The sequence below is a fragment of the Agaricus bisporus genome, assembly GCF_000300575.1.
Source record: "Agaricus bisporus var. bisporus H97 unplaced genomic scaffold AGABI2scaffold_3, whole genome shotgun sequence".
Lineage (NCBI taxonomy): Eukaryota > Fungi > Basidiomycota > Agaricomycetes > Agaricales > Agaricaceae > Agaricus > Agaricus bisporus.
In genome coordinates this window covers 2,251,128-2,275,363 of record NW_006267366.1, presented here as the reverse complement: position 1 = coordinate 2,275,363, position 24,236 = coordinate 2,251,128, and the positions used below count along the sequence as shown (strand labels likewise).

Sequence of the window (24,236 nt, the reverse complement as noted above, 5' to 3'; positions counted from 1 at the left end):
AAATGCAAAGTAATCAGTCACATGTAAGTACAAATGAGCTTAGACCGCGCGGTCTAGGGAGTTGGAACTAACTCACTAGAGGATATCAGTTATGTTTCCTTGTCAAGTGGCAAGAGGTAAGAACAGCAATAGAAGATCACACCACGGCCGTAATAAAAAAGTGACAACAGTTTCCCGACCTCCGTAACGCCGTCCAAGTGTCTAGAACGCTGAGTCAGATCATAAAATTCCCATGCGCATTTCCATCGAAGCCTTCCTGTAAACGACTTTCATATGTCTCGTTAAAACATTCACTTTCAAAAGCAAATAAGAGGAAGAAAATTCCCACCCCAGCGCAATTCAACGAACGTTACTTCGGTTCTAGCGGGAGGTAAACAGATACAAATATGTTCTGACCCTGCCAATTCGCGGTTCTTTCGGCCGGTCGTCATTTGCTACAGATACTAATCGCATTACGCTCATTTACCAAAACCATAGCGACAAAGGCGGTATGTCGTCTTGCGCGGTCCTCCGAGGACCGATGCAGTACAAAAAACAAAAACAAAAAAAATAAAAACAAAAAAAGGAATAATGATAGCCTAATGCGGTGCTATACCGTATTCCTAGATACACTTGCTAGTAGATGCCCTTGAATGTTTCTTTCGTTCCATATCGCTGTGAGCCACAAGTTCGAGGTAAGTGTTTAGAAATCAAGAACACCCACCTCCACAAATAAACGCCACTTCCGAGGGCTGTCAACAATAGCGGGTTGACAGCTCGAATCAAATGGCTCATGATAAATTCAATCATTTGAGCAATGTAAACTATGACTTTTCACTCGGAAGGAAAAAAGGACCCACGCGGCGGAGAATCGTGGGTTGCATTTACCTACAAGTCGCCTGTTTAAACGTTTATTATCGAACTGGGAAAGAAAAATACTCGGACAAAGGAAAATGAGAGGAGTAAAAATCTTGGCTCCGTCGGCTGTATAAGACTTTCACCGATCTATCAACTCGGTAGATTTCCAGAACATAGTCAGCCCAGCATATTGTACGCTATAACAAGTCCGGTCCGACCTGAGTGAGTCCTCAGAGCCACATTTTCAGCGTTATGCCGTTATGACAGTGTAGTTGCTGGAACTGTTTTCGGCCTGCTTCTGACGTTATCTCCTTAAGTACCGTTTTTCTAAACACCGCGAAGATCAAGCGAAGATGCGATTTATAGTCAATATATCCAAACATGGTGTAGTTGACAGGATTCGAAGTTGGGCCGGGTACAGACCCTGACATTTACAATTACATACAGATCTAGACAAACCTCTCAGATGTCTTGGTTTTTGGCAACCAGATACCCAAAATTTCAAGTTTTGGAAAGAGGGTTATAATCCGACAGTTCGCACATTGATCTACCCTCCCTGCAAATGATATCCTATCCAAAATCCATTCTAAATTACCTATTCCAATTCCTCGGCCGCCTTTACTAAACTCCCTCCAAAGCCGATCTCAACCTCCTCAAAGCCTCAAAGACTTCTTCCTCAGGGTTCAAACTGAACGAGGCACGAACGTAAGGCGTCTTACTTCCATTCGGCATAAAAACACTTCCTGGAAGTGCAAGAACACCTTTGTCGAAAGCCTTGGTACGTATCACCACATCTGAATCACCTTCACCACCATCAAGTTCCTTGCTCAAAATTAACTTAAACCTATAGGTAACCAAGGTTAGGGGTCATCGATCAACGTCCCGTCAGCGAATGGACGGGAATATTTTTTGAGAACAGCACACACCAGAAGAACATTCCAGCTTCGGGTGCAACCCATTCTGCGTATCCGTCTAAATATTTTTTCATTGCGGCTTGGAACACATCTCTCTTTTCTTTGTAAAACTGGGCGACACGATCAGTGTGTATTTTAAATCCTTGGTATCCCCACGAATCGAGTAATCTGTAAGCAATAACCTGAGTAAGGGACGAGACTTGAAGGTTGGACGTTGCAGTCTACAGGGTGGAAGTTAAATGTAACGTAAGTAAGGGGGAAATAAAAACAGGGTGCAAATGAATAAGAAAAGTTACAGAATTAGGGACGCAGCACTGAATAGCTATAGTAAACAGTTTAGCCGGCCATTCAAACAGACATCCTTCTCGACATGAGGCACACGAGGCGGCCAAGCGCACGTCCCAGTAGACGGATTGGAAAGAGGGACGAAAAACTTTTTGGCATCAGAAGATGCAGGATGTGAAAAGTCAATTTAAACAAAAGATGTCGTGCCCGCTAATTCTTGACAGCACCAACGAGGCGAGGCTATTGTCTCAACAAAAGACATGAAGGGGTTCAAAGATAAAGGAAGGATGACAATAGAAGACGCGGATTACGAAAGAAAGTTTGACGATAAGTGAGACTCACATGTCTTTCAATACACCCCAAAATCACATCAGGCCCCGATACGGACCCAAGCCTGATACCAGCCGAAAGGACCTTGGAGAAACTATCAAACCGGAGCACGCGGCCTGTCTCCGGTAAATCAGTCTTTTCGAGCGAAAAGTAAGACGGTACGCGAGGAGCAATGCCATAGTAGAGATAGTAGTATGGGTCATCTGTCAAGATTCAGTGAGTTCAAATCATGCTAAAGGCTAAAAAATCAGTGAACAAGACGAGCCTTCGAGGATGATCAAATCGAATTCATAAGCGAGTTGGAGGACTTCCTTTCGACGTTCAAGGGTGGCCGTCATTCCAGTGGGATTACATCCATACTGTCATAATGTCAATTCATAGCACTATAGTGGTATGTGAAAGGATATACCGGAACAGTGTAGAGGATTTTGGGTCTAGCTTGACCTGCCGGCCAGTTCTCGAGCTTTGAGCGAAGAGATGAAGAGTCTATTCCATTTGCGTCCGTCTCAATTTCTGACAATCACCAAACGAACATGAGATGAAGACTTCCGATACGGAAATATGGGCGCGACAACTAACCCACAAAGTTACAGTGCAAACTTTGGAATATCGGCATTACACCACTGTTTGGAATGGAATACTATCAGTCTTGAGCTTCTCTCCTTATTGGAAAAAAGAAATCTTCAACTTACGCATAAACAGGAGATTCGATCAGCACGGAATCACCGTCATTTACTAGATTTACGACGGCCTGAATGTCCCAATTCCAAAGTCTGAATCATCGGTAATGGATAGATGTTTACCTTATAAATGAGATCCTGTGATCCATTTCCAACCATCACACTATATCCCTCCTCTCTCGTCCTTCCGTGGCTGAATTCCTGAAGGCCGTACAACCAGTCCCTCAGTGGTTTGATACCGGCCGTATCACTATATTGCAGTCCGAGCGCTATCTCCTCTTGTGTAAGCGAGTATGACTGCTCGTCGGCAGGATCGGAAGAGTGAGGTGCACGGGCACTGAAGGACAGCGAAGTCAACGGGAACATAGTTGGATTCGGTTTCCCGGCGAGGAGGGAAATGATGCCGGGCATTTTCTCGAGCGGGAAAAGTGAACGAACTGCATTGAAATTGAGAGGGTTGAGAAATCCATAATTGCTAAGCAGTGTATGGTATCCGTTAACGTACTAGGACTTGGTTTTTTTTCTCGAGCATACTGCGACATAAAAGGCGTATAGAAATCATCTGCCAGCCGCCTCGAACCTGTTCGCGCATCATAAGTTTCTTGAAGGCAGAAAATACAAGATCCGACGGCCCTGTTCCTGTCTGAACCGAATTAAGTCAAAATATATCTGAGAATATCAAGTCTCTTACTTCGATAACATTGTGGTTTTTCTGGATAGCACCCCCCACAGTCATTTTCGGTGGATTAGATTAGTGCGGACGGGTAGGACAAGATAGTGGTAAAGCGATCAAAGGACTAATCATTGTTTGTGGATCTGATGCGGGAAACGCCGAATTGTCGAGTAGTTTATCAGATTGAATCACGGGGTATTCTTTATTTTGAGGCAGTCGCCTTTGAAACTAAGTTTGACAGCGGACGATGATTTTCTGTTGCCGCCTGGTGCAGAGAGAAAGATGCTAACAACTGTGAATATGCCACTTCTATCGTCGATCAGATGATATCAGTAGTCAATACAAGGGTCGAGAAATCAAGTTACATCCATATTGTGGACATGGAACTTTGAGTCGGAAAGGTACACAGTTCTGCCATATTTCTGATATGGGAACATTCTGTTGCTAAAGTCCGAGTCGGATATTCACATCTGAGCTCGATGGTAAGACGTGTTGTCAGTACGATATTCCCGAGGCATTTCATCCCATCCCACAGGCCAATAGCGAATTTCGACGTCAATTTTTTCCACTTCCATGGATGGAGACAGGATAGGTAGCTTAGTGTCATATATAGTAAGAGATATATTGATTAAGTCTAAATGGTACATAAAAAACGACTATTTTACTTCTTGAAGTAAAGTGCCATCCCTTGCATGTGGTTGTTATCTAATGGTTGGAAATAAGAATCACGGTAACATGTTCAGAAAGTGAAAAATTACCGATCATAAGGCCAGCGCGCTGTGCGGGCTCCCAAAGTTGGATTCTCTGGATAGGGGTGATACCAGGGCCATCTAGTGACAGGACATCGAAGACAGTCGCATTGGGCCCGAGAACGTATACATAGCTTCAAGGCATATAAGCTTTCAATAAGCCCAAGGTCATATTGTGATACTTACTCGTGGTTATTGATCGTTCCAATGTCGAAATCGATGATACGGGGATAATCAGGTCGTTGAATGTGCTGTGAATAACATTTATGAACACTTCGCTCGAGAAACCTACGAGTTAGATAAAGCACTCACGGTAATGACAGTCCCTTTCAAATTCTCATCCACGCTGACCTCCGAGATAAAGGACATGTTGGCATCAACAAGAATATAATTACCGGTGCTTGGACTATAGTTAGACCAGCACGTTTCGATTTGTCCTTCGACCACATTAGCTGAACTGCGACTAGCTGTTCCAGAGCCACCATCGTTAAGGTCTGCTAAGTCCCAGATAGTGTAGCCGATGCCGGGATCCGCAGACATAAGGGCGTTCTTGCCGGGCATGACAGTCGCGGAGAAGGGTGCGATAGAACCTTTGGGCGGATCCAACCTCTTGTACTCGGTAGAAGGGCAGCCATCTTTCATATCCCAGAATGCGAGGAAACCAGGCATATCGGGTGGTGCTCCCTTGACTGCTACTACAAGCTGGCTCTCGTCCTCGGTAAAGGAGATCATGCCGGCGGTCCCGAAAGGTCCGGTTGCAGGAGTAGTTTGGTTAAGTCCCATCGGACGCACTAGGTCATCCTTCGGCTTCAAACCCTCCTTTTGGTCGACTGTGAAGCAACTAGAAATCAATGTCAGGGTGTGTATCTGGGAATGATACTAGTTCCATGCTCTTACTTGATACCGTCGACAGCACCACCGTTTGCGACGCAAAGCATATCTCCAGCTTTGTTGAAAACGAGAGAGACAGGGAATTCTCCACCACTGCAGACGGGCTCTCCTATCATTTTTAGGTCCGTAGGATCATCGGGGTTTATCTTGAAGAGTGCAATCGTGTTCGAACCAGCCTGGATGACATCATCAGAAGCGAGCAACTTTGAGAAGAAGAATTAAACTCACGTTGACGAGGGCAACCATGTCTCCCACAGCAGATGTTTTCGTGGAGCCCTGACTGAACAGGGAGTCAGCCACGGGGGGGTTCTGGATACCATGGACGCCGACGCCGCCTGCGTCATAAGCCCTCCTCAGAGTCTGCGATAGCGATAAATTAAATCACATGAAAAATACAAGTTGGAATTATGTTCCCACCACTTTGCCATCACTGCCAATATCCGAGGCAACAATGAAGTTGCCGTTAGGATTGTTCGTAGCAACTATAAGAGGGAATTAAATCTTGAATGGTGTGTCAACCAAAAAGAAAAGAATAAACTCACAGTATGCGGCACCGACTGACTCTCCTGAAGCACGACCCAATTCGAGTCCTGGCGCAGGCATACTACACGTAGGCGTTGCACGACATGCCAGCACAATGGACAAAATTATTGATGATAAGGCAAGCTTCATGATTCCTGAAGAATAGAAGAAAGCGCGGAAGTTGAGGTTGCTAGCGACGAGGAGGGGTGCTGAAAATTACGCTGTTCAGATATCCTCATTTTATATTCACCCACTACTCCAATATCTTTCCACTTTTTCTCCCTGAGTTTTGACAAACATCATATTGCCTAGCTTGGCTTTGATGGGTCGGCTGCCAATCAGAATAACAAAACAATTCAGTGAGTACTTTGGCTTCTTGAGGTATTTTCATAGTCCTTACCTGGGGTTGAGCCAGACTCCTTCCAGTCCCGAGTTGATTAGATAAGCTTGTTCCGAAGTTACCGAAACCCTGGGTTGACTTAAAATGTCAGAGATCGTGTCTGTTCGAATCCTGATGTTTTCTTCCTTCATCTATGCTCCTTCTAATGAATCGGCTATCTTCTTGACGTATGCATCTTATTTAACATATATGAAGCGTCGTGACAGTCTTTACCTGTGATGGGACGAATCTGTGGGACCCATCGGTTCCCGAGACTTATATAACCCTTCATCTAAAAGGGAATATACTTCATTCAGACATATACACTGTACGTAATGCCCACGAACTGGGACAGAAGCCATCTGATTATGGCAGGTCCCCGAGGAGAAGGCAACGGATGATACTTCTCATTGAGAACCCTACGAATGTGGGTATGTTGCTATACGACAAAGAAGACCATTAGTGTTTCCCAAAACTATATGCCCCAGTATCTGTTTCTAACTGGACTAAGCTCAGCATCTCAATTTCCAAAGCATTCTAATATTCGAACACACTAGCGAGCGTGCTACAGATGGAGCTAGGAGTCATCTTATATCCGTTAGACGTGGCGGTACTTTAAAATACATACCTCGGTTTGTAATGTCGATTGCTCCTTCCCAAATCATCCACAATATGCAACACCTGTCATATCTGCCATGCACAGCGATTCTGGATACCCCATAGAAATCCAGGAGCGCCAGGTTCGCGTTCTAATAAATAGTTCGTGTAGCGCCGAAACCGATGCGCTACCTGTTGCACTGACAGCTTTCAACGGCTCATCAACTTCTTAAACGTCACCGTGAAATTATGAGTTCCAGAACACCTGAATTTAGGGAACGTAACCAGTTCATAAACTTGGCGGACCCGTACCCGTACCCGCCATGCCATACCCATAAGGGTTTCTGACGGGTGAGGCAACGGGTTCCCTTGCACCCGCGGGATCAAAAACCCGCGCAAGAAGGCTTGGGCAAATGGGTTCATTGATATATATTGAGATATTGAGTGTTCGCGAGAAACGTGCACTGCGCCATGGGCAAATCTTATCATGCAGGTGACGTGAGCTCCTTCACATGGTAGATTCGTCGCTGAATGGAAAACAACCGGTGGCTTACTCGACAAGATGATGACTAGAACACCTAAGCATATTCTATCATCAAACCATTGCTTCGTTCAGTCAAAATTGTCGCCGATCAATCACTCGTTATTTGACTCGGTGAAGTTGAACTGTGCATTGAATCTCACGGCGCAGGGACTGCTCATCCCACGGAGAATGCTGCGAAATCACGGAAGCCTGATTCTTTTACCAGGAGCTCAGGGTTTGATTCGACACGGAAGGAGAAAAGTTCCGTAGATAGATAGCATAACTCGCAAACAAAAAACACACTCAACCCAGCATGACAGGCAAGTCTGGAAAAGATATCTCATAGTTTACTGTAACCTACTAGGGCGAGTTTAGAATTGAGATTCTAAGACAAGGAGTGGATGGCATAACCAACGGGATAGAGATAATGAAATTGCCGTCAATTGTTAGTACGATACTATCACTCTCGATAGATTGAGTAGATGACATCACCCAAGATCACAGCCGTTCAGATGTCCGATCTTCGGTGATGAGATGGAATTGATGGCTTCCCAAGCTAACTTAAGCAAATCTTCTTATCATACAAAACAATCAGATGGAGAAGAGGGAGAAGAGGCGGAGGCGGCAAACTGTGTCACTGCCTTGACATGCGCAACACAATGGACAACATCCGCTCTGCGCTAATCCGATTTATCTTCAAGCGGCATGACAGGTGTGGTGGATTTCGACCCACACGCCTTCCGATCAAGCCTCAACAAGGTATTATAGGATACTACCCCAGATGCACACTCTGACACTCATTTCTGATGGATCAGGAGGCGTTCATCCGATAAGGTTGGAGCGCTCGGCTTTATCTTACAATACCGAAGCTCTATTACAATGCTACGATGTTAGGTTTGCAATGTTTTGAGATCCCGCGTCTGTGTTCCGGTTTCTCCTTCTCCGTAAGTTAGCTTTTGTAGGGATCAATGCCCTCATGTTGACCTGCTACGATCGCAATTTCAGGAGCAATTCTGCATACCGATCCGCACGCCTGGAATATCCGAAGCTAAGATGGCTAAGACTCAAAATGTGGGAAGAAAAAGACCCCCAAGCCAGGGTAGGTATGGCGATGAGTATCTGGGCTACCACTGGGGTTAACAATTCATCTGATGCGCCTGGAACGCACATGGTTTCTTGGCCGTCAGGTTATGATGGTGAATTCGGCCGTGTCAGGCGACGTCAACGGGACGTGGTGGTGTAGAAGCAGGGAGAGGACGACAAAATGAACATGGAAAGGGTTTAGTAACATCATGGAGGTGAGATTGAGCGGAAGGGGATTAACGGCGATGAAATGTGTTTGGGTATAAGGCACTGGCGTGAACACAGCGGCAACCTACTTTTGTTCCTATCAGCAGCTTGAAATTTTTTAAACGATGATAATCTACACTGGAGCTAGTAAAGGACCATGACCTAGCGTACTTATTGTGCCACCCGATTCCAGAGCGGTCAGCACAATCGACGTTTGTGTTTCGAAGGCTTGAAATATATTCACGAACGGGCACTAGATCCGGGAGCGGGGTCGACTATGGAGCATATGGCGGAACAGATTGTTAAAGTCGATCTCCAACCTCCTATGTAAGGGTAAGTGTTCTGTGCCGGAAAGCCATAGGGGCTGCACAGTGAACGGATATTAGAGGGTAGAAAGCTAAAGGAAAGAAAAAGCTCACCATTTCGCTCAACGCATGCTCATTGTTGGTTAACCTTTGCGTCTGTTGAACGATGAAACTCGCCGAATTTACCCATTGCCTCTGACGGTGAAAGACGTTACCAGGTATATGATGTCGAGTAGTAGTTCGCGGTAAAAGATTTTGTCTTAGTCTGTGTCTGTTAGCCCGAGCGCATCCTGGAATTTTACGCCAGTTAGGGCCTGGGCCTTCTATTTAGACAGTTCGAAGTAGGTTTTTCTTAACCAAGGCTTGTTTCCTCACCTTCGTACAGCCATGTAAATCACATGATGGTTTTAGCATGTTTATGGCATTACCAGAAAAGGCAATTGCCGCTTTCGATGCGAGAGTGGCGAGCCTCAGTGAAGCTCACTTTCAAATAACGAGATCTGCCGATCTGTAATTTTGCTATGTTAGCAGTCTTATTCGATAAAAGAGACGATGTCATGATGGGAAAAGTGAACTCTAATCTGGCGTTCGTCTTCCCGACATTCGGAGGTTGGCAACTCGTCTTCAAGTAGTCAAAAAGTTTCCGTACAATTTGGAAAAGTATAATGCTTCTCAGATCATTCGTAAACTTCAGTGTGGCTCAGTGCTTTACTACCACATAGCGAGTAATTAAGACAAAGCTGCGAACATTCCATTTGGACTGCGCAAAGCCAAGTCGACCAGCGCATTGGTATGATGCCACCAGGACAATTGTGAAGTCAGAATTTAGAAAAGTAAAGGGTTGAGGGTTCGAGTCGTCCGACACAGCGGCGTGACTCTGTTCGATACATGCAACGGCTCAAATTACAAGCAGGCCCTTCTTTTTAGCCTTTCCCTTCAATCTAGAAAATGTTAGACGTGGCAGAAAGCTGATGCAACCCGATGTTGCTCCGTAATAGCTTATACTATATTTATACATATTGAATTGAATGTCATATATTCAATAGACTCCAAGGACGTTAATGGCCTGTCATACATGAATGTGATATATGTATATATTAGATACCACATATATTATGGTGGTAATGTTTTGGTCTCCAGGTACCGTGCAACTTGCTCAAGCGACAAATACAATTGTCGATAAGGAACTAGAGTCAGCGTTCCATGGTTCGGACTCCCCCTGACACCAAAATGTATACAGGAACAGTTTGGAGATCCAGTTTCCTCGCTGACTCCATGTTCATTTTTCAGTTGAGCATTCCAAATGAGACGGACGCATTTACGCTATTTCTCTCCTTACTTTCTTTTCGTGTTTGTTGCTAGATATTAAGTGGTTCGTTGTTGTACTTCTGGAATGCTCTACGAGTTATCCTCCAGCACCAGAACTCGTCTCTCAATCACGATGCCCGTGCGCGTTGAGTACCTGTTGTAACATCGCTCTCGCAATTGGTTGATTGATTCTCTGGCGGTCAGTTGCAAACTCAGATTGTTGAAAGCAACCATATGTTCCACTCCATTGATTACGTGCTTCAAGCAGTCCGATGGTCGCATTGTTGTTGAGGGATGGGAAAATCCTCTTACACCGAGACGTCGGTTTGGATCATCTCTGAGCCTCCTGCTATATAGTAACTCTTCGGCTCTCATCCGCTTGGAACGATGACAACCCTCTTCTTCGTATTTCGTTCGTCGACTTGACAAAAAGCCTCAGAAATGGAATGGTGTTGACGATGGAATCATGCCTGTGAGTGCCCCCTTTCCCTTTCTCGCCCTGAACGCCAAAATTATTCTTTACTCGCCTCCTAGTATATTACCCGCAATCCCGCAATCCTATCCCACTACGACATAGCATTTCATTACTCGTCTCCAGCCTGACACCCTTATTTCTTTATGAGAGTCATATTTATTACGTGAATACAGTTCATGTCATGGGTACAACCGGCGATATATATACCCTTTCGACCCTCTCCCATGAAATTGAATCATGTATCAAGGAACATTGGAACCTCAATCCAAATATTTATTTTCAACTGTGTCAGAGTATCGCTGAGTTCTCCCCTAACTAACTTCTGAATTCGTTTGTCTTCGGGAGGAATTTGCAAGGCTCCTTATATTTCCGAAGCGCCTCGAGTCATATTTGTACTGCCTTCTTTCGGTTGACCGACATTTAGCGTTCATGATTGTTGATAGGTAGTTGAAAATGAATGCCAGAGGAACCTGAGTATGTCCCTTCTCTCCCGCGGAAGCCTGAGGTTCGTCTCCCAATTAGCGCTGCAACCTCCGGAATCGGATTAGTCCCGCCCTGTTCTCAACTTCAAGAGGATCGGCATGGGTTAACCAAATGGAGTAAGTGTGGGTGGATTTTGGCATATTATGGTAAGTCGCAATCCTTCGGTGCCTCAAAATACAAGGCGCGTGTAAACCTGTGTAAACAAGCGGCGAAAATCATTGTACGCGCCGGGACTAAAAATATTTTACTTTGACGTTAGGCTAAATTCTGGATTATTCCGAGTATGATCTAGCCTTATGGCCCGCGCCGATCCCTGTAATCCCTGTAAGCCTATTACACCATTGAACACCTGCGCTCGTTGCGTCATTTCCTGCGAGCGTCGGATTTCAATATTAATGAAGGACGCGAGTCCGTCAACAGTTTGAGGCTAACGATTCGGCCCGGACTTGAGAGCCATTGCTCAGTCAACCTCGGGAGAAAGATTAATAAATGACTTCGAAGCTGAAGTTGAGCGAGCCGATGCTTGTATTTCTTGGTCATTTCATCAGGCGGAAGCCGATTACAGCACATATACTAGCCGGGGGCAGAATATCATAAGATAATGCTTTTAGTGTAACGATCACTAGGCCGACTAGTGGTAGCCTAGGTAGCCTGCTTACATATCTAAGTACCAGGAACTACTTAAATACCAACGTGAGAAAATAAAATAAGGAAAAACAAAAATTCAATGTTTCGGGCATAGCCTGAACACATCCTCTACAGTTTCTATTCAAAAAAGTAACAGAGTCTGGCCAATGGTACTTGATTGCTGACTATTGACAGGCAAATGGAAGATGTCGTTTAGCCTATATCGATATGAAATTTAAATAGTCATGAGCATTCATGATGAGTTACCGCGATTATCGATATCCGCTGATTATACGATCACGAGAAGGACGGCGCCTAATAACTTGCTTCTGCCACTAGCCTTTTGTGGCTTATTTCAGGGGTTTCGTGACCCGACCTCTCCTGCGAACAGATTTTTCGCTGCAGGCTGAGTCAAAAACTACTAGGGCGAGCAATAGGGTAACCACACTTGTAGGGCCGACTCTATCTTTTCCTGGAACTGGTATAACAAGCATCACCCGCAGCTACACAAAGGGCCGTACTACATTGTTTTATCGAAGTAGAATCGTTTCTTCAAGTTTGAATCATCATCCGGGAGCTCTATTAACAGATAATTCAGCTTTTCTTTTCGTTCAACGTTTTTCACGCTCCAGGTTATTGATAAACTTGCCTTTGGAATAACCACGTTTTTAAGTACCCAGATCCAGAGCCACGTCCACAAATGACAGCGTCATAACACGGAATCTAGGTATAAAGCTCTCTGTTCCTCTCCTCCGCATATTTGATTTCTTTATGTCCAAGATTCTGAGGTTGGGGCTGCTCCTCATGACTACACACCGTGAGTTGTGACCCACTGGCCCATTACCATGGCCAGTAAATAGGTCAAAGATCATCGGTCATGCCAGATGTTGTTGTGACAAGAAGTTTGGGGAGGTAATAAGGCCAGATCAGTGTTCCTGTCGGTAAAGTTAGACACGTGTCTCTCTTCGCGACAGTAGACGTCATCTCCGTTATGTGGGTGTGAGTCTGGTCAGAGGCGACTCATGAACGAATGTTGAAGCATGAAGCTCACTAACTTCAAACCCGACAGCTCGAGTATTTTCACCATTTACCAGCATACGGATGCCAGCATTGGCACTACAAAATATACGCCGAGGTTGGTGATGTTGCGGCGTAGTGCAGAGCCACGATAACGAGCTAAATCTGCCTAACTCAGTATCATCACGAACTTCTTTGCCAAGCACTATTCCCCCTTTGCGTTGCGTTGGAAAAGTTAGTATCTGATGAACCCGATGAAGTCGTATACGATGTGCGATAAATGGTGATTAGATGGCTATTGATTATCGGAAGACAGACGGTGGCGTCGCGCTATTTTCTGGACGGCTAGTACTTAATGAGACGCAAGCATGGCGTACTGCTATCTTCCAACCCATCATGTCTGTTGTACCCACACCAGTCAACTTGGCTTTACTTATCTGCGATGAGCTCCCTGCTGAATTCAACTATGGAACTACTACCGAAATTTACGACCGCTGGCTCAGTGGCTCATATCCACAAGGTGTACTGCCTCGCCTTAATATGATGCCGTATGATGTGCGCGAGCGTCAAGAATACCCAACCGCTGAAGAACTCGAGACAATCGATGCGGTGATGCTCACCGGATCTCGTTAGTGTCGTTTCTTGTTTTTGAGGCAACGGTGATTTGAAATAGTTATCAGGGGATGACGCGTTCGGGGAAGATGCCTGGATCACTCGTCTTCTGGAATACACAAAGTTTATTCATACCAAGCATCCCCGTATTAGAATGTTCGGTAAGTGCATTTGAGGATAAACATTCCCTCCACTTAATGAATCTTAATCTCATCAAGGCATCTGCTTTGGTCTTCAAATCATTTCTCGAGCATTGGGTGGAACGGTTGAACGCAACGCAAAATGGGAGTATGGCCTGACTGCCATAAATGTGACACACATGGGTAAAGAAATATTTGGGGTCGAACGTCTTGTAAGCTTTCATTGTTCTTCCTTTACTCAGAGATTTGAATGGTTGACATCGGATCTAGTACGAATTGCAACAGATTCATCAAGACCACGTTCCGCTTCCTTCACTTTCCAACCATTTCTCCACAGGTTCGATTTACCTCCTGGGATCATCTATCCGGACTCCCAACCAAAGCTTCGTCCAGCTTTACGAAAGGTGCAACGAGTGTGAACTGCGTGGAAAGTGCCACGAAATCCACCAACATATCCGCGTCTTGACGTTTCAAGGTCACCCCGAGTTCACTGATTCCATAGTGACTGGCCTCGTCCGCAAATGGGTCAAGAGCGGTAGGATTGCGGAGCATGATGCACGGGTCTACTTTGGTGAGGGGAATACCCCTGCTCACTTATTGGGAAAAAGCGACCCGGAGCCTATGTGGCCGTATGAATATGATGGTATAAATGTAGTGGGAAGGACGTTTTGGAAGGTCTTTGGAGTCAAGTACGATGATGTGACCGAGACGGACAAAAGTGATGGATCGGCCGATGCCGGAGCTGTGTAGAAAATACCACTTTTGTGATTGCCCAATTCGAATCGAGAATTGACTAGTAGCCTCCTCTTCCTCCATGCCTTTGGTGAAAATGCCGCGACAGATTACCCACCGCACATTGGTGGCAGCGTTGTACGATCAGACAGCCTCAAAGCCCGCGCGACACTCAATTGCTGCGGCGATTAAGATTCAGGCTGTGATAGGCTTGGAGATCATCTGATGCAAGTTGCTCCTTTCCCACACTGTTGCTGCGCTATGGATTCTGAGCAACTCGTGGATCATGCAGAGCGGTTCAAAGCAGTCCTATCCGGTTCCAACTCGTTGTACTAGTTGGCTTTAAAGCCAGGGGGGTCATGCAATGTAGCACTGATGAAGATCAAAAGATGATATAAGCCGCGTCAGGTAGTAGCGCACAGCATTTATGTGCACAACTTGGTATGTCAAATTCTGTCCGCATTAACGGTCTCGTCACTATTGTTACCGAATGAAAGTGAAAGGCTGCGAGAGGATTATGTGACGGTCACACTGTCCAGCTACTAGTATCCTGTCGGCTATATGTCAGTGGTCGACGGTCTACCGGTCACCGTTAGCTGGAAGCTCGACAAAGTATCTCGTTCGGCGTTCGCATCCCGAGTGAATGGAAGACAGTGTCCCTTGTTCGAAATCTGAATAAGGTCAAGTTCGGAGTCGATGCCCGCTTGTAACGCGTAACGGCTCGTCATCGATTCAATGAATGATCTTCCCTGAATATTCTTCTCCCTCTCTAGTCATGATCATGTCTTCACCCTTCGCACCATCACCCCCTCGAAGCTTAGTCGACTTACCTAGGGACATCTGGCACACTATCGCTGACTTTATTCCTGAAGATGAACTCGTCAACTTGTACTCTGTTACCGGCGCCTGGCTAAACCGTTCTCTCAAGCTTCGTTATGGCCTTATTATTCTCCAGAACTGGGAAGATCCCGACATTTCGAGATTCCTGAACCACATAAGGTACGTCCCGTAGTCCTTATGGTGGGCCCTCTTGACCTTATGGGCCCAATAATAGCACGCCTTTCTGTGCACCCTTTGTTCGCCACGTCGTCGTTAAGCTCGCTGACATGAGGCAATCAGAGAGCCAAAACCATCCTTTAGGTGCCCCAGGTGCCTCCACTGTATCCCTTGAAATCCTGAAACGTCATACATACTCCCTACTCTCCTACCTTCTCGCAGAGCCAATTCCGACTTTTGACCAAATCATATCTCTTGTTATATCCACTATGCCTTTACTTACCCGAGTCGAAACCTTATCCATTGATTGCTGGGATTTCCGACGTGATTTTGATTTCCAATTACTCCTCACAACTGCTTGGTCTTCCTTTGGCTCAAATCTAACTTCGTTAATCTTTAGTGGCGACCTCGAGACTTTCCGACATCTCACGGTATCTGAACCTTCACTTCCAAGCCTCAAACACCTCGAGTTCGATATAACCGTTAACCTGTACGATCTCAACCGAGATCACGCGCACGAACTGGATTCCTTGGAGAATTATATCGCCCCCTTCATCGCTTCATTTTCTTCCCAACTCGAAACCTTCAAACTATTCTTTTGGCCCGACTTTGATCTTTCATCATTGTTCAACCATTTCCCTAATACGTTCAGAAAGTTGAAACATATAGGATTACGAATGCCATATAGGACCGCTTTTCAAGATCCGAGTGGCCTCATGAACTTTTTGTCCCGCACAGGTTCACCCTCGTTGGAAGTTCTCCAATTACGGTTAAATCCAACTGGAGCAGCACTTGATCGGACATCCGAATTACCTCTCGCGCAGTTTCTACGAAGTCTTATTGCAGACGATCGTGACCAATTCACATCCTTGCGCTCTTTAGAGTTGTTCCCTACACATGCACCTGAAGGTCTGACTGTCATTCGCACTGCAATCTCGCGGTCTTCCGAGACCTTGACGAGTATGTGTATTCGAGATCGTTCATTGCAAGTGGACGAGTTGGTGGAAGTTCTCCGTGAATTAGAGAAGTGTCGAGGATTGGAGAGATTGAGGCTTAATTTACCGAGATTGGATATTGATATCGTCCAGCTTTTCGCTGACACATTGCCGAAGCTGAAGAGATTATCTCTTTTCATTGATGAAAGTCGAAATGTCGCAGAACCCTCGATTTCTACGGTACGTCCCTGTACTCCTCATGTGCCATATGATCTACCAAGCCTCAATTTTCATCTTCAGACTCTCGAAGGAGACCTAGGAGTGAGGAATTTCAGTGCATGGAAGTTGAATGATATTGGAGTATGGAGAGCAGGTTCTCCCAATGATACAGGTCTCATGCAAGCTTTCGCGCATCACATCCCGAGCATAACAAGTTTTTGGGGCCACAGACATGTTAATATAGACGTCTTGATGCGCGAAAAAGCGTGAGTATGTATATTGACGCCTCGATGTCTGGTTTACTCATGAAAAATTACAAGGTCAAAAGATAATCGGATCCTGGGCAGACTGGAGAGCCCTTGGAAACCGGCCTTGATAAGTAAAAGTACGAGGTCTATTTTTTAACTTGTACTCAATCATGGACTATAACTTATTGCGAAACATGGACATGATGTAGCTATACCACGGACAGAGATCTGTAAAAATACGACAGACCTTCGAATACCTTGAAGAAGCAGAATTAAGCGACAGTATCCCCCAGCGATGCGCTTTCCGTGATTGATATTGAGACATAGCCTAAGCGATTTTAAAGTTTCCATGCGGCTGGTAGTGTTGCGCACACAGTGCCGAAAGGGTTGTCGGCAGATTATCATAGTAGACAGGCCATTCGCGTCGCTCAAGTATAGCCACTTCAGAATACATGACGAAGGCATATTGCACAAAAATGAAAACAGAAACTTCCGCATAAAACTGCAGTCTGTAAAAAAAAACCAATCTCGTTCTCATTAAACGGATCAGCATGCTTAATGAAACCCATCGGGTATTCTATCAATATGCCGCCGCCAGCCTCGCTAGGATGTACGCTCCCACCTCGTGAGATGTCAATTTCAAACTGGTTGATGAAAAAATTCCTCCACTCACCGACAGGGGCTCATACTTCTTCGGATTCTCAGCGCTCCATGTTCCAGGTATACAATCAACGACTGTGTCAAAATCCTTTGTATAATAAATTTCCATGTGAGCATAGTATAACAAAAACGAGATCTTACTGGGCAACAGAACTGTTTCGTGATTGCATCAGCTCCAGAAAATTCTTTCTCGAAACCGACTGAAATTGGCACGCACATATGGGATAGAGTATCTGTCGGGTGTAGTATCAGTCTTGATAGATGGAGGTGCTTGAACACGATGTTTAGTGCTCTGGATAGTGTCGTTCGACCCTAAATCGAGAAGATGAGTAATACATGTAACAACCTCTGTAATGGCATACATCGCATCAAAAAGTCTCCGGCATTTATAAGAATGGAAGCAGGGACTGGAAGAACGGGCTATAAAACAAAAAGGAAATGATTTGAGCACATGAAACTTGGGTATTAATCTACTCACCTCAAATACTCCTGAGACTAAATCTTGCACTTCCAACCCTCCAACATCGTCTTGAAAGAGGAGCTATCGTAAGATTAATAAGAGTCGTTGCCAATCGGGAATTGACGAAGAACAATTACCGTTATGGATCCAAAATCCGAGTGAGCATCTATGCGAGAGATTTCATCATTGAGTAGCGGTTTCGTCGCCACACTAGACGGATTTAATAGCTTGCGATAATATTACCATCGGAGAAAGACGAACCTCGGATAGTGCGCCAAACGTAATTGATTGTCAGGTTTAGTGTGCATCCTCACGAAATAGTCTTCAGGAAGTCTGAATCCCACAGCTAACGCTCGAAGTACATTCTTCTCAACTTCGAAACAGTCCTTAATCATCGTCATCAACTTCTTCCTTTCAATAATATTGAAAGACAAGAAAGAACATACCGAAAAAAACTCCACACATTTGCGCTTGAAACCGGGTAATGTCTCTTCTGGTAACCAGATATTTGGCATACCTTCATCATTCTCGCTTCCGACATCGAAGGTTTCTCTAGCGCCACCTCGTCCTATAGTAGGATCGGACTCCTTCCCATTGTCATCATAACGTATGATTTTCTCCGAGCCTGGAGCCGAATACCCTGAAACGGTAAACATCGTTCATCGACATCAGAGAGGGGACAAAAGGAATAATACCTCTGTGGTGAGCACCAGATGCCGGATGTGGTGCTTGCATCTTTTTCGCATGCGGCATTTCAAAGAAAGCCTTCGACTTCATAAAAGACATAAATGAATTATGGAGTACGAATTGGAGATTTCACTCTACCATTTCAAACATTGCATCAATCTTCTCTTGAGGAAGCCCATGATTGACGAGGTAAGCGAAACCCTCGTTCTTAAACGAGCTTAGCAAAGCATCTGCTACCGCTTGCTTGTTGCTTCCATCCAGAAATGGTTCAAAATTGACAGTTTTAACGAGATGCGGGTTTCTTTTGAGGTCTTCCATCGCCAGTTATGGTTGACGCGGGCTGTGGTGGGGGTTAGGGATGAAAGGAGGTTAGGTGACAAGTCACCAGATCACAGACTACTTAGGCCCCTGTATGGAACGCACAAACCCCCTTGCTATACAAACGCTTCCATTCACTTTCGAACAATTGATATCTTATATATAGGTTGACCACTTATCCTCGGATGAGTCAATCAAAACTATGCTATTTATACCCTTATACCTAGCATGAGTGTGAAGACAAGTGATCGTTGAGGTCACATTATCTGGTCTCTCTGATGTTTATGTTTGAGTCCGAGCGACTACACAGGTATTAGGAATCACACTATAGTGAAACTATCAACGACCCGGAATCACGTAAATTTATATACTGTATGAAGTCAATTAGCTCAAGAGTCTCAAAAAACGAAGGAAGCGCATACCACAAGCTCCACTTCCAGGCTTAGTTGCAAAGATTACATCGTTTAGCTGTTCTTCCTTAAGACCCTTATACGGAGGATACTCATCCTTAATCTTCTTGATGAAAATTTCAACTTGGTCCTCTGCAACGAGTGACACCGCGCATCCACCCCACCCCGCACCTTGATTGATTGAGATATTAAGTTCGCTTCTTAGATGACGAACAGAAGCATACCTGTCAACCGGCTGCCGTACGCTCCTGCTTCTCGACACAACTTGGTTAACATATCCAACTCTGGGCACGAGCATTCAAATAATTCCCTGCAGCTCTTCTGGCTCTCGTTCATCAGATTTCCCAGCTTCTCCAGCGAAGTAGACGGATTTAGGCTCAGTGAAGGCGACGCGTCCGTAGCGTCAAGGCTTGTCTTGCGAAATTGGAGTACACGTAGTGCCTCAGTGAATACATGTTTGGCTCGCTTGTATAACTGGAAGTGAGTGGCCTCGACTGAGAATGAGGGTATGAGCTGGAACGAATCGAACTGATATCAAGATGACGCACCATCGATCCAAGAGAGGTATACTTCGTGGAAAGTTTGTTGACTCAATCCACTCATCTCAATCATTTCCTCCATTGTCAACCCCATCTGCCGCTCATCTCCTTCAGCGTTCGCATCTACACCTTTTGGCAGAAGATGCGTAAGGCTCCTCATTATGCTTTTCAGGGCCACAATCAAAGAACCAGCTCCCATATCACCGTCGCTCCCGCAATCCTGCTGTTCTTTAACAATTCGACCTAAGACTTCTCTATACGTCACTTTCTCCATGGTATCTAGCTTGACACCTAATTTGTGAGCCAGTATGCGTGCGCCGACGAGAGTTTCAACCACGCGGAGGTTATAGCGAAACTTTGCCGTCACCACCTTATCTGCAACCACAAGAGTATTGGAGATGACAAATTTCGCCCCAGAAGGAAGAGGTACCGGGGAGGTATTGAGTATGGGAAAGAACGTTATATAGAGCGCTGAGGAGTTGACGGACATGACTGAAGCCGCTTGGTCCATCCTGTAAGGTTATTTTGTCTGATCGATGTCTATTGAACCGAATTGAAGGCACATACCCTCCGCTATTGACGCCTACACGTGTCTCATTTTCCATTGCCATTTTCACGAGTTCTCCTTTACTCAGAGGCGCATCAGTAGAACCCGAAGTGAGCTCGAGCTATCAATATATCTGAGTCGTTTTCTAATTTATCGGTGGAAGACATACCTTGTTATTGACCGCTAGGAAGGCTAACGTACTCGCCACGACGATCGCCGCACTGGACGACACGCCTGAACCAGAAGGAACTGAGCCAGTGGCTAGTAAATCCACAGGAGTTGGATGCAGATTACTATCCGGTGGAAAATAACGGGAGAGTACGCCCTAATGATACATCAGCAATGAAGAGACGGTATCCACCACTATACGCACATAATATCCTGCCTTGACGTAGCTCTCCCATCTCAATTCATTTGTGTTGATCTCGAGGTGCCAGCCTTCTGGTGCACGTTGACTGGGAGCGAAAACTTGTCGAGTGTATTTAGAATTCAAATTATCTGCTACTACACTACCCGGTCTTTCGTGTATTTCTTGACTATTATCGGAGGGCTGGCGAGGAGCACATGCTATGAGAATATCTTGCTCGATCGCAGCAGGCAAGACACCGAACAACGCATAGTCGATATGTTCGCCTTACCAGAGGGATCTAAGTAGGCTTTACACTTCTGGATGGCACGATGCTTACCTATAATACTAGCGTATCCATCAATACAGATGAAGAGCTGATAAGACTGGTCACTCACTTGATCCGTCCTGGAGCCCGCGTGATATACGCCGGTGGGCGGCCGAAGCGTTTCTCAAACTCCTTTGCGAGGTTGTCCCAACGTTCTGCGTGGTTAACGGAGGAACCTAGCGAACCATAGAGGTCGGTGAGATTTGTGTAAACTGGAATGGACTGATCAGCAAGGCGCATAGTAATGATGTAGAAGAGAAGGAAAGACCATGTGCTCACTGCAACTTTGTAAGTAATCACACGTACCTTGACTTCCCGCTCAGGCCGAACATTCCAAATATAACCCGAAGACCAAGATGCTCGCGGTCGTTCTTTGAGTCGTTGACCATGAAGCTTTGAAGGACAAGTTCTAGTTGACGTTGGCGAAACAACCTTGGCACACGGGCGTCACAGTGACCGCGAGATGCCGAAAACCGTTCTCTTGAAACCTCGTTCCGAACGCTACTGAATGTCGCATAACTTGCAATCAGATTTTTTACTTCCCAGTTGCCATACTTTTCCAGCACGTGGATCTACTAAACGTATATGATCATTTACGCTCAGCAGAGCGGCGACGTTATATCACCATCAGAGGCTATTTTGATAAGAGAGTACAACTTCCTGTTATTACACATTGAGAGAGTAATCTTACAACAGTATTCAGTTGATAACATGCACCGCGACATCATCAAACACTACTCGGTCCTGAGTGTGATCGTACTTCGGACGATGTTCTCCGGGTGGCAAATGAAGGGGACGTCCTTCAATCTTGACTGACAACGATGTCAAAGATTTATCTTCCCTCTATTAAACAACAGTGAGTCCAAGGAAGAGTTTCCTGACGTAAATACTAACGCTGTAGAGTTTGTATGACAGTCCTTTTTCCTTTAAGAACTTGTGCACGTCCTGCGGCTCGAAAGATTCAAGGTCACGAGCAAGATAATGATTCAAGTGAATAAAGCCTTCTTGAATCAAGTTCTCGTTATCTTGACAGTTCGCGCAAGTTTCGGGAGTAGTCCCACGGAAGGCGTTAATTGATCCAACAAAGCAATTCTCCTGATCATAATCGCCACCATCACTCGCAAAGTAGAAGAGAAGACTGAAACTCTCTTTCAACTCGAACTTCTTGAAGGCAACATGGATGGTCCAGTCGTACATTTTGAGATCCTCCTTGTGCTCCTTGGTAATGCCCTTGAAATCGGCGAGGAGATCAAAGGCAGTATTGCGAGCCCCACTCGAAGGTTTGCTTCCATACCGCTCATCGATGAGGTCGTCGATAGCGTCGCGAATCAACTCCTTTGTTCCTCCAACCAACTTGTCGAAATCGGGGTAGGAGTAGCCGAGCCGAGCAGTATCAGCGAGAGAGGCCGAGGTCCACACTTTATCCTCAGATTGATAGAATGGCTCAAGAGCTGCATGGGAATGACGTGTTACAAAGGATCAAGTTCCGAAGTTTTTGAATAGACATACGAGTCTCGTCGTTGATCTGAGCGTTTGGTGCGATGCCCATGGTACCATCCCTGTTACGTCCCGATGTAACCCACACATCTGGATTGATTGCTTTCCAAAGGGATAGTAGACGGTCGACGTTGGTATGATGTAACCAGAAAATCGGGTCGAAGGCTTTGCGGGCGAATTCAGCATGATTAATAGCTAACATTTAATGATGACATTACCAGCAAAGAAAGGGTGGTCCATATGTCCTTCGATTTTGCCGTATCCAACCATAACATGAATGTCATCGTGAACAGACTCCAAGCTGTTAGCATGCTGATCATCAGATATGCCGTGGTTACTAAATCTCTCCCAAGCATCGTTGAACTTCAACATATTGTAGGTCTTCTCACGAATCTGACCTTCCTCGAGTCTCATTTTTCTAATAAAAGGGTAAGTCACTGTACCATAATTGCCAGTATTCGACTTACTTGATTAGACCGGGGATATCCTCTCGCCTATTACGATCGGGGTTTCGGACTGTTGTTCGCCAGGTTGCAAAGTCTCCGTATGGCTTGAAAGAAGGATCGATCGGATGGAAGTGATAGCGGAGGATAGGGTTCTTGACGGAAATCTTCTTTCCATCGTAGTTCGTAATGTTGACCTCTTCGTTCTTGATAACCTCATCAGGAGGCATAAGTTCGAAACCCCAATCCCAGTAGGGCTGGCGTAGATCCTGCGCCGCCTGGATCCAATCGGTTTGATTAGAAGTGAACTTGTTAGCAACTTCGATGGCAGCTCCTTGAAGTATTTGCTGAAGAGGACCGTGAAGTTAAGAAAGTTCGCCCGCACAAGGAATATAGAATTTCAATTACCTCGAACACAGAAAGGTACGTTCTATGCCAAGTCGGGAACAGAACCTGCCCATGGGTACAATAACCAGCCTTGTATAGGTTCATGGAAGGCCGCTCTTTGGCCCACTCAGTAAAGGGTAGACCATGAATCCCGGCGAGTTGGAAGAAAGACGAGTAGTCATGCTGTTCCTTGGCTTGTAGAAGTTCTGAACAGCGTAGATCAGCAAGCGTTGACAGACGAGAATCGACATAAAGTTGCACCTACCGAGGGAGCGTACATAAAGCGTGAAAAACTTTTCATTCTTCACAAAATCAACGATGTTCAAACGGTTCTTAACTCCGCCAGTAGGTCCGACAGTAGCAATCAGCGACATTCCTAGGTAAGTTAGTCGAATGAAAGGCCTACTTGAGCTCTCTTATACCTAAAAATGACGCTCACCGATGAGTGGGGCTTCCGAGGTAAGCGGGTTTCTTGGCTAGCGCTGTGGCTGTGGTACGTCGACTGCTGATGTTACGTAGACTCCATCATGCACGGCGGATAAACGGCTGTACATATCAAGTTTGGGCAGTCAAGCTTCAAGCGCTGGCCCCCTATGCGATATATTTCACTTGTTTTTTTGCCCCTATATGTAATATCACTCTTACGGATACACTGCCAATGATTCTATTGAGTACGACTCACCAGCTGCTATCGCTGGCCCATTACTGCTTGCTCATCACAGTACTCCATGGTCGCACTTTCAGTTATTGCGAGCGGCCCAAATATACAGCATCAAACACAGTCACCTGCGCCCGGTGGAGACAGTTTATGGTATGGATAATATGGACATAGCTTATTTCTGATTCC

General features: G+C 45.5%; 7 protein-coding genes across 7 annotated transcripts; 2 read left to right on the top strand and 5 right to left on the bottom strand.

Annotated features, from left to right (window-relative positions):
* Window positions 1-1,342: 1,342 nt before the first annotated feature.
* Window positions 1,343-3,824, bottom strand: AGABI2DRAFT_191531 (hypothetical protein). Its single transcript, XM_006459569.1, has 10 exons — window positions 3,738-3,824; window positions 3,552-3,636; window positions 3,170-3,483; window positions 3,059-3,117; window positions 2,946-2,989; window positions 2,776-2,879; window positions 2,632-2,725; window positions 2,379-2,569; window positions 1,764-1,972; window positions 1,343-1,681 (listed from the first exon to the last, which is right to left on the bottom strand). The coding sequence occupies exons 1-10, from the start codon at window positions 3,780-3,782 to the stop codon at window positions 1,459-1,461; spliced, it is 1,368 nt and encodes a 455-aa protein (XP_006459632.1). The 5' UTR covers window positions 3,783-3,824; the 3' UTR covers window positions 1,343-1,458.
* Window positions 3,825-4,310: 486 nt separating this feature from the next.
* On the bottom strand, window positions 4,311-6,080 carry AGABI2DRAFT_135011 (hypothetical protein). Its single transcript, XM_006459568.1, has 8 exons — window positions 5,902-6,080; window positions 5,777-5,841; window positions 5,588-5,719; window positions 5,366-5,535; window positions 4,781-5,309; window positions 4,655-4,719; window positions 4,478-4,602; window positions 4,311-4,424 (listed from the first exon to the last, which is right to left on the bottom strand). Exons 1-8 carry the CDS (start codon window positions 5,960-5,962, stop codon window positions 4,381-4,383), a joined length of 1,191 nt encoding a protein of 396 aa, XP_006459631.1. The 5' UTR covers window positions 5,963-6,080; the 3' UTR covers window positions 4,311-4,380.
* A 7,189-nt stretch (window positions 6,081-13,269) lies between these two features.
* Window positions 13,270-14,747, top strand: AGABI2DRAFT_191535 (hypothetical protein). Its single transcript, XM_006459567.1, has 5 exons — window positions 13,270-13,513; window positions 13,566-13,658; window positions 13,716-13,849; window positions 13,908-14,596; window positions 14,662-14,747. Exons 1-4 carry the CDS (start codon window positions 13,282-13,284, stop codon window positions 14,385-14,387), a joined length of 939 nt encoding a protein of 312 aa, XP_006459630.1. The 5' UTR covers window positions 13,270-13,281; the 3' UTR covers window positions 14,388-14,596; window positions 14,662-14,747.
* A 403-nt stretch (window positions 14,748-15,150) lies between these two features.
* AGABI2DRAFT_116591 (hypothetical protein) lies at window positions 15,151-16,789 on the top strand (the record flags this gene model as incomplete). The annotated part of the gene is made up of 3 exons (XM_006459566.1): window positions 15,151-15,368; window positions 15,424-16,540; window positions 16,601-16,789. 3 exons carry the CDS (start codon window positions 15,151-15,153, stop codon window positions 16,787-16,789), a joined length of 1,524 nt encoding a protein of 507 aa, XP_006459629.1.
* A 412-nt stretch (window positions 16,790-17,201) lies between these two features.
* Window positions 17,202-18,945, bottom strand: AGABI2DRAFT_191534 (hypothetical protein). The gene is made up of 11 exons (XM_006459565.1): window positions 18,713-18,945; window positions 18,583-18,658; window positions 18,334-18,527; window positions 18,149-18,273; window positions 18,025-18,097; window positions 17,906-17,968; window positions 17,790-17,847; window positions 17,645-17,739; window positions 17,569-17,580; window positions 17,441-17,515; window positions 17,202-17,389 (listed from the first exon to the last, which is right to left on the bottom strand). The coding sequence occupies exons 1-11, from the start codon at window positions 18,890-18,892 to the stop codon at window positions 17,348-17,350; spliced, it is 993 nt and encodes a 330-aa protein (XP_006459628.1). The 5' UTR covers window positions 18,893-18,945; the 3' UTR covers window positions 17,202-17,347.
* Window positions 18,946-19,276: 331 nt separating this feature from the next.
* AGABI2DRAFT_65690 (hypothetical protein) lies at window positions 19,277-21,302 on the bottom strand (the record flags this gene model as incomplete). The annotated part of the gene is made up of 8 exons (XM_006459564.1): window positions 19,277-19,473; window positions 19,527-19,796; window positions 19,851-20,353; window positions 20,409-20,503; window positions 20,558-20,713; window positions 20,762-21,021; window positions 21,075-21,082; window positions 21,133-21,302. 8 exons carry the CDS (start codon window positions 21,300-21,302, stop codon window positions 19,277-19,279), a joined length of 1,659 nt encoding a protein of 552 aa, XP_006459627.1.
* A 363-nt stretch (window positions 21,303-21,665) lies between these two features.
* AGABI2DRAFT_191532 (tyrosinase) lies at window positions 21,666-24,109 on the bottom strand. Its single transcript, XM_006459563.1, has 9 exons — window positions 24,074-24,109; window positions 23,828-24,007; window positions 23,655-23,763; window positions 23,411-23,595; window positions 23,027-23,349; window positions 22,778-22,977; window positions 22,572-22,724; window positions 21,957-22,513; window positions 21,666-21,905 (listed from the first exon to the last, which is right to left on the bottom strand). Exons 3-9 carry the CDS (start codon window positions 23,761-23,763, stop codon window positions 21,762-21,764), a joined length of 1,671 nt encoding a protein of 556 aa, XP_006459626.1. The 5' UTR covers window positions 23,828-24,007; window positions 24,074-24,109; the 3' UTR covers window positions 21,666-21,761.
* Window positions 24,110-24,236: the final 127 nt, after the last annotated feature.

Coding starts and splice junctions, on each gene's coding strand:
- AGABI2DRAFT_191535 (XM_006459567.1), top strand. CDS start 13,282: ATGTCTGTTGTACCCACACCAGTCAACTTGGCTTTACTTATCTGCGAT. Junction 13,514..13,565: donor GGTGATGCTCACCGGATCTC/GTTAGTGTCGTT, acceptor AATAGTTATCAG/GGGATGACGCGTTCGGGGAA. Junction 13,659..13,715: donor TCCCCGTATTAGAATGTTCG/GTAAGTGCATTT, acceptor AATCTCATCAAG/GCATCTGCTTTGGTCTTCAA.
- AGABI2DRAFT_191532 (XM_006459563.1), bottom strand. CDS start 23,763: ATGTCGCTGATTGCTACTGTCGGACCTACTGGCGGAGTTAAGAACCGT. Junction 23,596..23,654: donor GCTTTATGTACGCTCCCTCG/GTAGGTGCAACT, acceptor TACGCTGTTCAG/AACTTCTACAAGCCAAGGAA. Junction 22,725..22,777: donor GGACCACCCTTTCTTTGCTG/GTAATGTCATCA, acceptor TCGCCCGCAAAG/CCTTCGACCCGATTTTCTGG.
- AGABI2DRAFT_191531 (XM_006459569.1), bottom strand. CDS start 3,782: ATGACTGTGGGGGGTGCTATCCAGAAAAACCACAATGTTATCGAA. Junction 3,637..3,737: donor AAAACCACAATGTTATCGAA/GTAAGAGACTTG, acceptor GAAACTTATGAT/GCGCGAACAGGTTCGAGGCG. Junction 2,880..2,945: donor TTTGCACTGTAACTTTGTGG/GTTAGTTGTCGC, acceptor GGTGATTGTCAG/AAATTGAGACGGACGCAAAT.
- AGABI2DRAFT_135011 (XM_006459568.1), bottom strand. CDS start 5,962: ATGCCTGCGCCAGGACTCGAATTGGGTCGTGCTTCAGGAGAGTCAGTC. Junction 5,310..5,365: donor GGTGCTGTCGACGGTATCAA/GTAAGAGCATGG, acceptor ATTGATTTCTAG/TTGCTTCACAGTCGACCAAA. Junction 4,720..4,780: donor TGAAAGGGACTGTCATTACC/GTGAGTGCTTTA, acceptor TGTTATTCACAG/CACATTCAACGACCTGATTA.
- AGABI2DRAFT_191534 (XM_006459565.1), bottom strand. CDS start 18,892: ATGGAAGACCTCAAAAGAAACCCGCATCTCGTTAAAACTGTCAATTTT. Junction 18,274..18,333: donor AATGTGTGGAGTTTTTTTCG/GTATGTTCTTTC, acceptor ACGATGATTAAG/GACTGTTTCGAAGTTGAGAA. Junction 17,848..17,905: donor TAGTCTCAGGAGTATTTGAG/GTGAGTAGATTA, acceptor TTTGTTTTATAG/CCCGTTCTTCCAGTCCCTGC.